Below are 15,154 nucleotides of genomic sequence, written 5' to 3'. Positions count from 1 at the left end.
AAAAAAAAAAGAAAAGAACAAACAACCCCATTTCCTTGTGGGCAGGAGATTTGAACAGAAACTTCTCTGAAGATGACAAGGGTGTGGTCTACAAACACATAAAAAAAAGTTCATCATCTTTAATCATTAGAGAAATGCAAATCAAAACCACTTTGAGATATCACCTAACTCCAGTAAGATTAGCCACATCACAAAATCCCAAAACTGCAGATATTGGCGTGGATGTGGAGAGAAAGGAACACTTCTACGTTGCTGGTGGGACTGCAAAGTAATACAACCTTTTTGGAAAGAAGTATGGAGAATTCTCAAGGAACTAAAAGTTGATGTACCATTAGGTCCTGCAATATCATTACTACATATCTACCCAGATTAACAAAAATCATTTTACAGCAAAGACATTTGCATGAAAATGTTTATTGCAGCCCAATTCACAATAGCCGAGTTGTGGAAGCAGCCTAATGGATTAACAAATTGTGGTGTATGTATACCATGGAATACTATGCAGCTATAAAAAGAGGGAGACTTTACATCTTTTATGTTTACCTGGATGGAGGTGGAATATACTCTTCTTAGCATAGGATCTCAAGAATGGAAGAAAATGTATCCTGTGTACTCTACTATTATGAAACCAATATATAAACACTTACACATTAATACAAATGATAAAACACAAAGATTGTCCAGAAAGAAAGAGGGAGAGGTGGGGGAGGAGAGGGAAAGGGGGAAGGACAGTGGAGGGAGGGTATTTGGTGGAATTTCACCTAATGTACACAATGCATGGGTATTTTTCAAAACAGCTAAGAGTACATTATAAAGATAAAGGTTTTACACAAAAATAAGTAAGGTGATGATTATGTTAATTACTCTGATTTAAGCATTCCACATTGTATATCAAATCATCACATTGTACTCCATAAACGTATAGTTATAATTTAGTAACAATTTTTTAAAAAGAGGAATATTTTTTACCTCATGAAATGGAAAAGAAAGCACATCGGTTGGGGCATTTTTCTCTCTGTAGATTCTGTTAAGGTGCTGAATATTCTTGTTGTCAACACAGATGATCCCAAGGTCAAATTTCTGCACTCCTAAAACACTCCTTACAATCTCAATCTTCTTGCGAAGTGGTACTCTCCTAATGGAGATGACTCGCTGCAGATTTCTAATCACCAAACTCATTTCAGGAAGAACTACCAGCCCTTGAAAAATGTTTCTAAGGGCACCTGTAGTTAAAGTTTAAGAGAAGACCAATCAGTACTAGGAAATAATAAAGTCCATAAAAATACACACACACAATCAAATCAGTTTATTTGGCGGAATTTATTGAAAATCTTATGGGAATTTACATTTACCATAAGGAAGATATAAACACAAAGGCATATAAAAGGAAGCCACTGAGTCAGATACACCAGAATCAACAACAATAGCCAGAGGAAATTAAAGCCAGTGGCAAGTAAGGAGCCATTCATAGTGGAAAGCCCCTAGAGGAACAAGGTGAGAGGGGGTGAAGGTAGAAGGGCAGCAAGGGGAGGGAGAGGTAGGAAGAGAAGAGAGCCGGTACGGGGAAGGGAGAGGTGGGGAGGGTGGAGGGCCGTTATAGGGGAGGGAGGGATGGGGAGGATAGACGGTCTGTATGGGGGAGGGGTGGGGAGGGCAGAGGGCTGGTATGGGAAGAGTAGAGGGCCGGTATGTGGAGGGAGAGGTGGGGAGGGTAGAGGGCCGGTATGGGGTCGGAGGGTGGGGCAGCGCGCGCGTGGGGTCCTCTTTGGTCTGAGTGCTTCCCGCGGCCCGCACCAGTGCGTACGACGTCCCCATTTCGGAGATGAGGAACCCAGTTGCACATGTACCTGTACCTGAAACCGACGGAACCGGGGCCGAGACCCGGCTGCAGTGTAAGAGGTGCGGGCTGCTCTTTACTGCAAGGGTCACCGGAAGTCCAGCCGCGGCCCAGACGGGAGAGCGGAACCGGAACGCAGCGTGCTCGGCCGGGACCCAGAGACTAGGCACGGACCGGAAGCCGGTCCGCCGCTTTTTTCTGCCCGCCGCGCGCATCCTGTGCTCGAGCCCTTAGCCGGGCGCTGGAGGACCCAGCGCGGCGGCGGCGGGCGGCGGGCAGCGGCCCTCAGTGTGCCGCGGCCGGACAGTGAGCGGCTCTTGGGGTTCAGGCGGGCGCGGACGCCCCGCTGCCTTCCCCGCGCAGCCTTGCGTGCCCTGTCGCAGCGTCGTCAACGGAGCGGCCGGGCGCGTCGGCCCCTGCGAGTCCAGGCGGAACGACGGCCTCCGCAGGCCCTTCGGGAGGTGGCGGGTGAAGAACCGCCCCAGGGCGGGGTCTGCGTGTGAGCGTGCTGGTCCTTTGTGTTGGTCCTGCGGTGGTCGCCAGGCTGAGAAAAAACGGTATGTTTTGTGTTTGGAGAAAGTACCGAGTACTCCTGACAGTCCGAGAAAAATTAAGTGGGAGGAAACACTGAAACACTAATGTTTAACAGTGTTACATTGTAATTATATGGCCACGGAGAGTGGAAGAAGCCAGGAGAAATTTCTCTCTTAAAATTGAAGGGTGTAATGGTACTCATTTTCTTACTTCTAATTGAAGTTTTTCATCGACTTGCCAATTCAGTAAAATGATTCCGATTTTTTTAATCTTAAAGGATCACATTTTATTTTATTTATTTAATTTCAGTTGCCTTGGGTAGAATGCCTTTGGCGTCACAACTCACAGCAACCTCAAACTCTTGGGGCCCAAGTGATCCTCTTGCCTCAGCCTCCCGAGTAGCTGGGACTACAGGCACTTAACCACAATGCTGGGCTATAAATTTTTAGAGAGGAGGTCTGGCTCTTGCTCAGGCAGGCCACCAACTCTTGAGCTCAAGGGATCCTCCCACCTTGGTCTCCAGTAGGCGTGAGTGAGCCACTGTGCTGGACCTAAGCACAGTTTAATTTGTTACATTAAACTAATGTAACAAATAATTATTTGTACCACTGCACCCGCCCTCCAGCAAAAGAACCTATTGGCCCTCAGAAAATAACACTCAGTGCTTTGACTGACTTTAAGAAAATTGCCAAAAAAGGAAACCAAAAAAAAAGACAGAAAAGAAAAATTATCTTTAGCGCTTGACATGATGAAAAATTCTTTCCTTAGTCTTCTAGCAGAATACAGCTATGGTGATCTGAATTTTTGTCTTTTAGCTTACGTTGAAGATGAAAGGCGCTCCCTAGTGCAACAGACTAAGGAAAAGGACTATTTTCTACATATAGTTATTATTTTTTAATAATTACATAAGAAGATGAACCCAACAAATCCTTTCAGTGGGCAGCAGCCTAGTGCTTTCCAATCATCTTCTAGTACTTCTATAGGAACATTTCAGTCTAAGCCACCATTTCGATTTGGTCAACCATCTCTTTTTGGTCAAAACAATATGTTATCTGGGAAGAGCCCAGGATTTCCACAGGTACCCAGCTTTCCAGCATCGTCTGGAGTGAGTCATTCTTCTCCATTGCAGTCATCGGCATTCACCCAAACCTCAAGCGTTGGACTTTTTTCTGGACTTGAACACAATCCCACCTTTGTAACTACCTCTGGGCCTTCAAGTTCATCAGTGCCTGGAAACCCAGGATTTAGTTTTAAATCACCTACCAATATAGGAGTTTTCCCAAGTACTTCCACTTTTGGACCAGAAGCTGGAGAAATAGCAAGCTCTGGTTTTGGGAAAGCAGAATTCAGCTTTAAACCTCTGGAAAATGCAGTGTTCAGACCAATATTGGGGGCTGAATCTGAGCCAGAGAAAACCCAGAGCCAAATTACTTCCGGGTTTTTCACATTTTCCCACCCAATTAGTAGTGGACCAGGAGGCCTGGCCCCCTTTTCTTTTCCTCAGGTGACAAGCAGTTCAACTTCTAATTCAAATTTTACTTTTTCAAAACCAGTTAATAGTAATAATTCATCATCTGCCTTTACTCCTGCTTTGTCCAACCAAAATGTAGAGGAAGAGAAGAGAGGACCTAAGTCCTTATTTGGAAGTTCTAATAGCCTCAGTAACTTCCCAGTATCATCTGGGGCTTTGGGTGAACCCTTCCCAGTTAGCAAAACAGATGTCAGACAAGGGTGTGAAGAAGGTGTTTCCCAGATGGAGCCATTACCCAGCCTCATGAAAGGACTGAAAAGGAAAGAGGACCAGGATCGTTCCCCAAGGAGACATGGCCATGAGACAGCAGAAGATTTGGACCCTCTGTCCAGGGGTGATCATCCCCCAGATAAACGACCTGTCCGTCTGAATCGACCCCGCGGAGGAACTTTGTTTGATCGGACGATACAAGATGTTTTCAAAAGCAATAAAGAAGTAGCTCGCCTGAGCAACAAGGAGTCGAAAAAGGACATTGGCTTTGTCGAATCTGGGGAAAGTGACCACATAGCCATTCCAGGAGGGAGTCAGTCTGTCCTGGCACCTTCCCGGATTCCAGGTGTGAATAAAGAGGAAGAAGCTGCAAGTAGAGACAAAAAAGAAGGTGAGCTCTAAAAATTTAAATTTCTCTGGCCATTAGCTTGATTTTTTTTAGATAAATTCCCTGTAAACACTGGGGATCTGAAAATATCATAGGACTTTGGATCAGGTCTTACATCCATAAAAATTCCCTTTGCTTTTACACAGTTGGTGCCTCCTATTTGAAAGGGTGACATCTAATGGGTTTATGTGTCCTCTGAACCCCTAGATTCTCTAAGAGGTCCTCCTGTGCGTCAGAGTAAAAGAAGTGAGAGCACAGACAGTCTTGGGGGCTTGTCTCCTGCTGAAGTTACAGCGATCCAGTGTAAGAACATCCCTGACTATCTCAATGACAGGACCATTCTGGAGAACCACTTCAGCAAAATTGCCAAAGTGCAGCGCATCTTTACCAGGCGTAGCAAAAAACTTGCAGTGGTGCATTTTTTTGATCATGTGAGTACCCCTGATTTGTCATTAGTTACCCTAAATTTGAACTCTGACCATTTAAAACTTTTTTTAAAAAATTGCCATTCATCAGCTGTTTGCTATACTGTAGGGAAAGTACTCAAATACTTTTAGAGAGGCTGGAGTAGCACTGTTTACTTCATAACATGGAGTTGTTTGTGAAGAGCTCCAGGCCCCTGCAGGATGCTGTGCTCTAGAAATGCTGGGATAGTTGTTCCCACAAAGTCAGGTTCATCTGAAAGACTTTGGAGTGGCTCTGCACCCTCATGGCACTTTTCAAGCTTGAGCCTTTTGGTTTTGTTTTTGTTTGAACACAATACAAAATCACTCTAAATGTTCAAACAGTACAGAAAAAATGAAACCTAAGATAATGGTTTAACACCATCCCTCAGAGATAATGGCTGTTCACCATTATGTTTGAATTGTGACTTTAAATGTATGCACGATACGTGGGGTGTAGGGTGCATATGGGCATGGACTGCTCATGTTATGTAGCTTTATCATTGTTTTTTCTGAATATTACTATGGGAAAAGTTGAGTTTTATGGGAATGTGTAAAGTAGAAAGCATCTTTTATGACTTTTTAAAAAATGATAGAAGTATTGCTTATTGATACAGGGAAAAAGCTCAGAATGTTCTGTTGAGGGGAACAAAATCACCCAAGGTTCTACTCTCCAAGATAACAACTATGAGTGTTTTGGTTAATGTCTTTGCAAATGCATAATCATACTGTTTTCACACAAATGAGATTACACTTCATACACTGGTTGATAATGTCTTCATGTAGTGATCTTTAGTAGCTTATGAAATCAAACAGTCTAGAATTAAGTGCCACATGGCATTCTATCTTGTTTACTGACTTGGCCATTTTTTGTTTTTGCAAATTTTTCTGCATATATTTCTGATTAGTTTATGTCCTTTGTTTAAATCCCTGAGAATAAATCCCTTTGTTTAAATCCCTGAGAATAAAAATTTTGTGCCAAAATATACAGTAGTCATTCACTTTATTTAATTTCAGTTACTCTGTGGCCTGTTGTGGTTGGAAAACATTATGTCTAATAACATGCAATGAAGTATTTTAAGAAAAAGACCATATTTACAGACTTTTATTACTGTATGTTTTTATAATTGTTATATTGTATCACTAGTTATTGTTAATTTCTTACTGTGCCTAATTTATAAATTAAATTTTATCATAGGTATTTATATAGGAGGAAAAAGTATATACCCTATATATAGTTTGACATTGTCCAAGCTTTCAGGGATCCACTGAGTGTCTTGTAATTTTTCCCTGTGGATAACAGGGTACTGCTAAACTCACAGGACTTTTGCCATTGATTTTTTTCCTATAGATCTTTTTATCAACAAATTTGTGGCATTAATCACATTCTCAGTGATGTACAAACCATCACCACTGTTTACCATTATATATTTCCACAATTTTTTCATCTTTCCAAGCAGTAAATTCTGCAGCCATTAAGCGTGAACTCCCAGTCATTTTCCCAACCCCCATAACTTATAAGCTATTTTCTGTCTATGACTTTGCTCATTCTAGAGATTTCATATGCATGAAATCATAGAACTCTTATCTTTTTGTATCTGTCTTATTTTGCTTAGCATAATGCTTTCCAGATTTGCCTGCCTGGTACCATGTATCAGAACTTCATTTCTTTTTTGAGTGAATAATACTATATCGTGTGGATAGATCACATTTATATTTCTGCATTCATCTGTTGATGGACACTTGGGTTGTTTTCACTTTGGGCTGTAGTGAAGAGTGCTCACTGGCATACAAGTATCTGAGTCCCTGCTTTCATTGGGGGGGGGTGTTTATTCTTAGGAGTGACTTGCTGGGTAACATGGTAATCCTCTTTTTTTTTTTGAGACAGAGTTTTGCTCTGTTGCCCTGGGTTGGAGTGCAATGGTGTGATTGTAGCTCTCTGCAGCCTCAAACACCTGGGCTTAAGCTAGCTCCAGGCTCAAGCCATCTTCCTACCTCAGCCTCCTGTGTAGCTGAGACTAGGCATGTGCCACCATGCCTTGCTAATTTTTAAATTTTTGTGGAAACAAAGTCTGGCTATCTCCAAGTGACTCTTTACCTTGGCTTCCTAAAGTGCTAGGGTTATAGGTGTGAGCCACTGCACACACACCCCATTTGTTTCTAAAATTATTTTTTGCCTGTAGCAATATGCTTATTCTCTTGGCTGAATCCAAAATATTTATATTTCATAACTAATATGAAGCACATTGCTCTTGTAAACCCCTTCATTGATATACACAGAGCTGAGCAACCCCAGGTGCCTAGCATGGAGTGTGCTTTTCTGGCATTTTACAAGCTTATCTGCAGGTACACTAAAGCGTAGGTGGGTATTTGTGATAAATGGCATTCCATAAGTATCATTCTGCAGCTTCTTTTTGCACTTATGTGTGACTTGGCAATCTTTCTGTTCTGTATATGTATGTAATCAGCTGGTGAGGATCATCTCACCAAATATCAAAGAGGCCAAGTTTGTAAGCTCTGTCAGAACAAAGTTGTTAACAAAAAAAATCAAGAGCAGCACACGTGCGTTTGTGACACAGTTGAGACAGGTGAGGGTGGCTTCCACATAGCTGCAGGGAGATGGCCTGGCTTGAGGTGGCAGCCTCTTGTGTTCTGAATGGTCTCTTCTCACTGAGTTTGCATTTTCAGCCTCATCTCCTCTCATGTCCCAATGTCCTCACACTTGGTGGTTGTGGACTGTTTTCCAGGCATCCGCAGCCCTGGCTAGGAAGAAGGGGAAAGGTTTGCATAAAGACATGGCTATCTTTTGGCACAAGAAGAAAATAAGTGAGTTTTCAGTTATTCTTCCCATAGTTTCCAATGCTGTGTGTGTGTTGAGCCCCTCCCCAGGGCTGGGAGATGCTCCGAGTGGATCCATGTGTCACATAGTTACTTCCCTGGGGTCTTTTAATGTCCTATAACAATGGTAAGGGTGCTACTTTCTTAAAAAGAAAGAGAAAAAGTCCAGTATTGCATGATCTATGACACCATAAGCCCTTCTCTGCCTCCTGTGTCCTCAGGTCCCAACAAGAAGCCATTTTGCCAGAAGGAGAAGAAACCAGGTGATGAGGAAGGTGGCCAAGGCATGGAAGGTGCACCCTTTCAACACTCCCCTCTTGGCAAGCCCACAGGAAGGGCTGTGGCCGGCGGCCTCCTGAGCAAAAGGTGGGACCAGTCCCTCCCAGTGACTGTTCAGGAAAGGCAAATGGGATTAGGACAGTATGGTGACACCTTAGTCGAGGCTGAGGGACCAAGGGTGATCTAAGGGAGAGGCAAGGGCCAGTTAGTTGCCAGGGACTATTGGGGGCAGAGTGGCAGGAGGTTCTTTTGAACTTTCCTCTCCAGCCAGCATGGGCTGGTGGTACCCAGCCAGGGGGAGCCTTAGAGAGTTTTCTGACTCTTTATATGCCCAAGGGCCTAGGTTGTAAAGAAGCCCCTGTTTGGGCCTTTTCTCTGGGGATTCTGGTCACAGAGCTCCTGCAGCTACTCTGGTCCTTTCCTACAGAAGGAGGCTGCTACTGAGGACAGTAGGCCACTTCTTGTGCAGGGCAGATGCCCTTGGCCTGGCCAGCCCCCATCTGCCTCGCAGGAGGTGAGAGCAAACCTTGCTGTCTTACCTGAGGCAGACATGTGGAAGCAGCAGTTCATCCCTTGAAATGTCTGACTGTTAGAACCATGTGTTATTGACAATCACTTCTAGCAATTTCCGGCATGACTTTTGCAGGTCAGCTTTCTGCTGAGCCAGCTGGGGTGTGACATGCACTCATGGCTGCCTCATTTGCATGGGGAGCTCCATTCCCAGAGGCTTTTCTTCATGCTTGGCCTCCTTGGCAGGCCTCTGTTTAATCTTTCCTTTCATCTTTTGGCCAATGTATTGAATTTCTCACTTTCCATTTTGTGAATAGCAAATTTGTTGTTGGTATGTATTTTCTTTTTTCTTCTTTACTCAGTCATTCTTATGTCGTCGTTTACATTCAAGTTCAGAGAATGATGAAAGCCAACTAGAAAACAAGGGATGAAGACATTTCTGTATAAAAACATATAGACATATTTTTCCTTAAGCTATTAAAGTTTTTTCCAGGCTAAATTTGTTTTTGTTTTTGTTTTTTTTGTAGAGACAGAGCCTCACTTTATCACCCTTGGTAGAGTGCTGTGGCATCCACACTGCTCACAGCAACCTCCAACTCCCAGGCTTAGGCGATTCTCTTACCTCAGCCTCCTGAGTAGCTGAGACTACAGACACCCGCCACAACGCCCGGCTATTTTTTTGTTACAGTTTGGCTGAGACTGGGTTTGAACCCGCTAGCCTCGGTATATGGGGCCAGCGCCCTACCCACTGAGCCGTAGGTGCCGCCCCTGGCTGAATTTCTATTTCTATGAGGTAGAAATCTATAAGTGTTCATTTGGCTATTAAAATGAGCTCATTTAGCTTGGTTTTTTTTGAGACCGTCTCACTTTGTCACCCTTGGTAGAGTGCTGTGGCATCACAGCTCACAGCAACCTCAAACTCCTGGGCTTAAGCAATTCTCTTGCCTCAGCCTCCCAAGTAGCTGGGATTACAGGGACTGGCTATAATACCTGACCATTTTTAGAGACGAGGTCTCTCTCTGGCTCAGGCTGGTCTCAAACCTGTGAGCTCAGGCAACCTAGCCTCCTCAGCCTTCCAGAGTGCTAGGATTACAGGAGTGAGCCACCACACCCAGCCCTTGTTTAACTTTTTTAAAGTTTTAAAAAAATATCAAGGCAGTACCTGTGGCTCAAAGGAGTAGGGCGTCGGCCTCATATGCTGGAGGTGGCGGGTTCAAACCCAACTCCAGCCAAAAAATGCAAAAAAAAAAAATATCAGTGACTAACAATTGTGCTTATCAGAGATCTCTGGGAAGGCTTCTCTTGGCTGGACATGATGGTTCATTCCTATAATCCTATACTTTGGGATTGGAGGCAGGAGGAACACTTGAGGCTAAGTTCGCCCCAGCGGCATACTGAACCCTCATCTCTACAAAAAAAAGCATTAACTGGCCATAGTGATGCTTGTAGTCCCATTCACTCAGGAAGCTAAGGCAGGAGGATTGCTTGAGTCCAGGGGTTACAGGCTGTATTGAGGTGTGAGGATGCCATTGCACTCCAGCCTTAGTGACAGAGAGACCCTGTCTCTATTTAAAAAAAAAAAAAAAAAAAAAGGCCAGGTACAGTTGTTCACGCTGGGAGGCCGAGGCAGGTCAATCGCCTGAGCTCATGAGTTCGAGACCAGCATGAGCCAGAGAGAGACCTCATCTCTAAAAAATAGGCAGGCATCGTGGGTGCCTATAGTCCCAGCTACTTGAGAGGCTGAAGCAGGAGAATCACTTAGGCCCAAGAGTTTGAGGTTGCTGTAATGCCTTGGCATCCTACCGAGGGTAACAAAGTGAGACTCTGTCTCAAAACAAAAAAAAAGGCTCACTTCATTTCAGTGCTTGTAGTTTGTCAGCTATAGGAGATAGAAAATCTTGAAAGATGAAGGGCATGTTCAGAAATGGAAATAACATCACAGTCTGGGAGATAAAAGGACCCTTTACATGTTATTTCCTTTGTAGCTCTCCAGTGAAGAAGCCAAGTCTCCTGAAGGCCCACCAGTTTGAGGGAGACCTGTTTGACTCAGGCTCCGAGTGCTCTGAGGGCCTGGGGCCCTGTGTGTCGTCCCTTAGTGCCCTGATTGGCACCGTGGCTGAGACTTCTGAGGAGAAGTACCGCCTGCTGGACCAGAGAGACAGAGTCATGCGCCAAGGTGTGGTGTGTATTTACGGCTGACCCGTGGTTGCCATCTTCTTGGGAGCCTAGGGAGGCAGCTCCTCTTCCCACTGGGCTGTTATAAGCTGAACTGATTCTGGGCCTCTGTGGTCTCCACTTGATAGCTCAGCTCTGTGGTCATGCTGGTTTACTTCTTCCCTGGGCTCTGTTGGCTTCTGTCATGTGCTGCTTACTGTGGTCACAGCATAGAGCACTGCTCTGTTTTGAATGTTTGCATTTTTAACAAATTTGTCCTTTTAGCAAATACACTGCAACATGATTTTTTGTCATTGAGGTCATCATAAGAGTTAGTGTGCACTGGTGGACATCGGCTGGCAGTGAGGATGGGCCCCTTTCTAGTCTAGGGCCTCTGATCTGTAGGGGTATTCTGGAGGTGGTCTTTGTGAATTTTGATGCCACTGCTTGGTGGGGTAGGTCTCTTCCTGTCGGTCTCTTCCTCTGAGACTCATAGTTTTAAAAGTATTTTTTTCCCTTGGTAATTTGTGTGTGTTTGTTTAATTTTAATTTTTCTTATTGTCGTTATGAAAATATACTCCTGTGGGTTCTTGCTGACTGTGTGTCACATTCTTAGCATTTACATGATGTCTTTAGCTCGGGTGAAAAGAACTGATCTGGACAAAGCGAGGACTTTTGTTGGGACGTGTCCGGACATGTGTCCCGAGAAGGAACGGTACATGCGGGAGACCCGGAGCCAACTGAGTGTGTTTGAAGTGGTCCCGGGGACTGACCAGGTGAGCTCCATAGGACTCCATGGGGAAGAGGAAAGGTGTGCAGGGGAAGGGAGATTATTTATTTATTTATTTTGAGACAGTCTCATGATGTCTGCCTTGGTAGAATGCCATAGTGTTACAGCTCATAGCAACCTCCAAGTCTTGGGCTTAAGTGATTCTCTTGTCTCAGCCTACCAAGTAGCTGGCACTATAGGCACCCGCCACAACACCCAGCTATTTTTTTGTTGCAGTTGTTGTTTAGCAGGCCTGGGCCAGGTTCAAACCTGCCAACTGCGGTGCATGTGGCTGGCGCCATAACCACTGTACTACGGGTGCCAAGGCAGGGGAGATTATTCTTTTGTAATTTCTGTATATATGGATATTTGATGTGGGTGTTTGCTTTCTTTAGAGGGTGGTGGAAATTTTTGCTATTTTCTGTTCGTGAGATCTTCTCGCTGTCTCCCTGGCTGGAGTATGGTGGTGTCATCATAGCTCACTGCAGCTTCAATTTCTAGGCTCAAGAGCTCCTCCTACCTCAGCATCCTGAAAAGCTAGGACTACAGGCATGAGCCACCATGCCTAGATAATATTTTTATATTTTATAGAGATGAGGGCTTGCTCTTACCCAGGCTTATCTAGCTCCTGGCCTCAAGTGATCCTCCTGTCTTGGCCTCCCAGAGTGCTAGGATTATAGGTGTGAACTATCGTGTCTGGCCTTATTCCTGTCCTTTTGTATGTTTTACACATTTGTGCCTTAGACACAGTTTTGTATGTATCGTTTACATTTAAAATTATATTATGAGCATGTGTCTTTTTTACAATGACCTCTAAACATTAATAAATAGTGGTACATTTGATGATGTAGCTCTGACGGAACTCCCTGTTCTTGCCGTCAGTAGATTGGCTGTGTAAGATTTTTCAGTTCTATTAATAGATTTTTTTAGATTTTCTTCTGTGAAGGGTTTCTGTAGTATTTAGATTATTTTCTTTGGATAGATTCTAAGAGTTAAATTACTGCATCAGAGGGTATTCCCTTTTCTGAACATGTGTTGAAGTACGTTCCCAAACTGCTGGCTCAGGACTTTGTGCTAGTTTAGATCCTTTTGCTCTGTGTAAATTTTGCTGTGGGCTTCTCTTCTCTTTAGCTTGTGGCTTAATAGCCCTTTGCCTGATGTAGGGTCCCTAGCTTAGTGCTAAGTGTCACCATAGAAGCCCACAGTTCCTGCCCTAGGAGAGAATAGATGATTGTGACATAGTGCTGTGGATCTTACCATCCTAGCCTGTGTGTCCTCAGCCTCCCTGGGTAGCCGTAGCTGGCCCTACAGAGCCTCTGTTATAGGGCCTGTCTGTCCTCACTGCTGCCCTCAGATTTCCTTCTGGTCTGAATAGACATCCCTAATAGACATATATTTTTTGTGCTTCTTGGGGACAGACACCTTCTTTCCTTGTCATGTTTGCCAAAGTCAAGTTTCTCAATTCATTTTGTTTATGGATTTTATAATGTATTCTCGGCCAGGCATAGTGGCTCACACCTGTAATCGCAGCACTCTTGGAGGCCAGGAATTCAAGACCAGCCTGAGCAAGAGTGAGACCCCATCTTTACTAAAAATAGAAAAACTAGCCAGGTGTTGTGATGGGCGCCTATAGTCCCAGCTATTTAGGATGCTGAGACAGGAGGATGGCTTAAGCCCAGGAGTTTGAGGTTTCTGTGAGCTATGACACCAGGCGTTTTATTCCAGGTGACAGAATGAGATTCTCTCTCTAAGGAAAAAAAAAGTATTCTCAAATATTGTTCTTGTGTGAGTATATATGTGATTCTACCATCATCTGAAGGCATAACTGTGCTGAGGGCCCTGCATTTGCCACCCAAGCAGCTTGTCCCTGTTCCCATCCCAGGTGGACCATGCGGCAGCTGTGAAGGAGTACAGCCGGTCCTCAGCAGATCAGGAGGAGCCCCTGCCACATGAGCTGCGGCCCTCAGCGGTACTGAGCAGGACCATGGACTACCTGGTGACCCAGATCATGGACCAGAAGGAAGGCAGCTTGAGGGACTGGTACGACTTCGTGTGGAACCGCACTCGGGGCATCCGGAAGGTATCAGCTGCCTCCAATCTGAAGACTAGAAAATGCATGTCAATTCCAAAGTCAAAGTGATGGCTGCTTTCCTTTTACTCATTTATATGTCATTTGTAATAAATACATGCTTTTGTTTCAACCATTATAAAGTCCTATTAAGATGTTCTTCACAGGCTTTGTTTCAAATTGAAATAAGAGAAGTTGGGGAGTAAGCATGGTCTTGGACTGTATGAGAAGCGTGTGCGAGTGGGGTGTGCCCACGTGTGACTTCCTCCCCCTCACCTACTGCCAGGACATCACACAGCAGCATCTCTGTGACCCCTTGACTGTATCCTTGATTGAGAAGTGCACCCGGTTCCACATCCACTGTGCCCACTTCATGTGTGAGGAGCCCATGTCCTCCTTCGATGCCAAGATCAACAATGAGAACATGACCAAATGCCTGCAGAGCCTGAAGGAGATGTACCAGGACCTGCGTGGCAGGGGTGTGGCCTGCGCCCGTGAGGCCGAGTTCCAGGGTTACAACGTTCTGCTCAATCTCAATAAGGGGGACATCCTCAGGTAAATTTCAGAATCCAAAGTTGGCTCAAAAGCCTGAGCAACACAGCAAGATCTCTTTTCTTAAAAAATAGGAAAAATTAGCTGGGTATGGTGGCAGCGCCTGTGGTCCTGGCTAATTGGGAGGCGGAGGGAGGAGGATCATTGGAGCCTGGGAGGCTAATGCTGCTGTGAGCTTTAATGGCACCACGGTTCTCCAGCCAGGGCCAGAGTAAGGCTCTATCTCAAAAATAGCAACAACAGACTTGGCCTGAGGCACACGAAGAGTTAGGGTTTATACAGGAAAAGATCTTTTAGGATTAGAGGTAGCTGATAGTGCTGAGTTCTGTCTGATAGCAAATGTTGGGGTGATAGCAAGAGACCTTGGCCAGGGCTGTGTAGTCTGCCGAGCTAAGTGGGAGTGGAGCACCCCCATTAGCACCTGATGAGGCCCTGCGCACATCTTTCCAAGAACTGTTTCTCATCATTGAGAGTTGCTGAGGAAGGAGCCCTCCCAGTAAGAGAGGTTCGTGAGCCAGGTTGGAGAACCTCAGGGTGCCTCCCCAGAGTTGTTAGCAAATTCCCATGTCCAGGTAATTTGTTTTTGTTATTTTTCTTTTGAGACACTATTTTTAGTAGAGTCAGGGTCTCATTCTTGCTAAGGCTTGTCTTGAACTCCTGAACTCAGGGCAGTCTACCTATTTTGGCCTCTCAGAGTGCTAGCAGTTACAGGTGTGAGCCACCATGTCTGTCTTACATTATCTTTTTAAAGAAAACTTTTGTCATTGAATCCAGCCTAAGAATAGTAGCTTCGAAGTTAGTAAACTATGAGTTTAATAAGCATCTTTCACTAGTAAGACCTTCTTGAATATAGTTGAAATCCAGTTATTTATTTTTAGACATGGATCTCACCATTTGCCCAGACTGGACTGCCGTGGTGTGATCACATCTCCCTGCAGCCTCTAACCCCTAGGCTTAAATGATCCTCAGCCTCCTGAGTAGCTGGGCCTATAGACAAACACCATCCCTCTTGGCTAATTTAAGAAACCTTTTTTTTTTTTT

General features: G+C 44.6%; 2 protein-coding genes across 4 annotated transcripts in view; one reads left to right on the top strand and one right to left on the bottom strand.

The window, feature by feature from the left end:
• Positions 1-2,125, bottom strand: part of YBEY (ybeY metallopeptidase (putative)) — a 20,575-nt gene extending 18,450 nt beyond the window's left edge. For 2 of the 3 annotated variants that reach the window (XM_012810322.2, XM_012810323.2), the window contains exons 1-2: positions 1,848-2,125; positions 970-1,223 (exon numbers count right to left, since the gene is read on the bottom strand). In XM_012810322.2, coding sequence (XP_012665776.2) covers positions 970-1,223; positions 1,848-2,052 — 459 coding nt within the window. In that variant the 5' untranslated portion in view covers positions 2,053-2,125. The remainder of the gene's footprint in view (positions 1-969; positions 1,224-1,847) is intronic. The other variant, XM_023518088.1, reaches the window with a different exon arrangement.
• A 193-nt stretch (positions 2,126-2,318) lies between these two features.
• Positions 2,319-15,154, top strand: part of MCM3AP (minichromosome maintenance complex component 3 associated protein) — a 44,402-nt gene continuing 31,566 nt past the window's right edge. Inside the window, exons 1-9 of the mRNA XM_012810281.2 lie at positions 2,319-2,394; positions 3,187-4,503; positions 4,708-4,931; positions 7,691-7,769; positions 8,003-8,147; positions 10,556-10,746; positions 11,361-11,500; positions 13,376-13,573; positions 13,848-14,116. Coding sequence (XP_012665735.1) covers positions 3,285-4,503; positions 4,708-4,931; positions 7,691-7,769; positions 8,003-8,147; positions 10,556-10,746; positions 11,361-11,500; positions 13,376-13,573; positions 13,848-14,116 — 2,465 coding nt within the window. The 5' untranslated portion in view covers positions 2,319-2,394; positions 3,187-3,284. The remainder of the gene's footprint in view (positions 2,395-3,186; positions 4,504-4,707; positions 4,932-7,690; positions 7,770-8,002; positions 8,148-10,555; positions 10,747-11,360; positions 11,501-13,375; positions 13,574-13,847; positions 14,117-15,154) is intronic.

The sequence above is a fragment of the Otolemur garnettii genome, unplaced genomic scaffold (genome assembly GCF_000181295.1).
Source record: "Otolemur garnettii isolate 467f Iridium unplaced genomic scaffold, OtoGar3 scaffold00128, whole genome shotgun sequence".
Lineage (NCBI taxonomy): Eukaryota > Metazoa > Chordata > Mammalia > Primates > Galagidae > Otolemur > Otolemur garnettii.
Note: the sequence above shows the minus strand (reverse complement) of the source record. Positions and strands in the feature narration are given on the sequence as shown.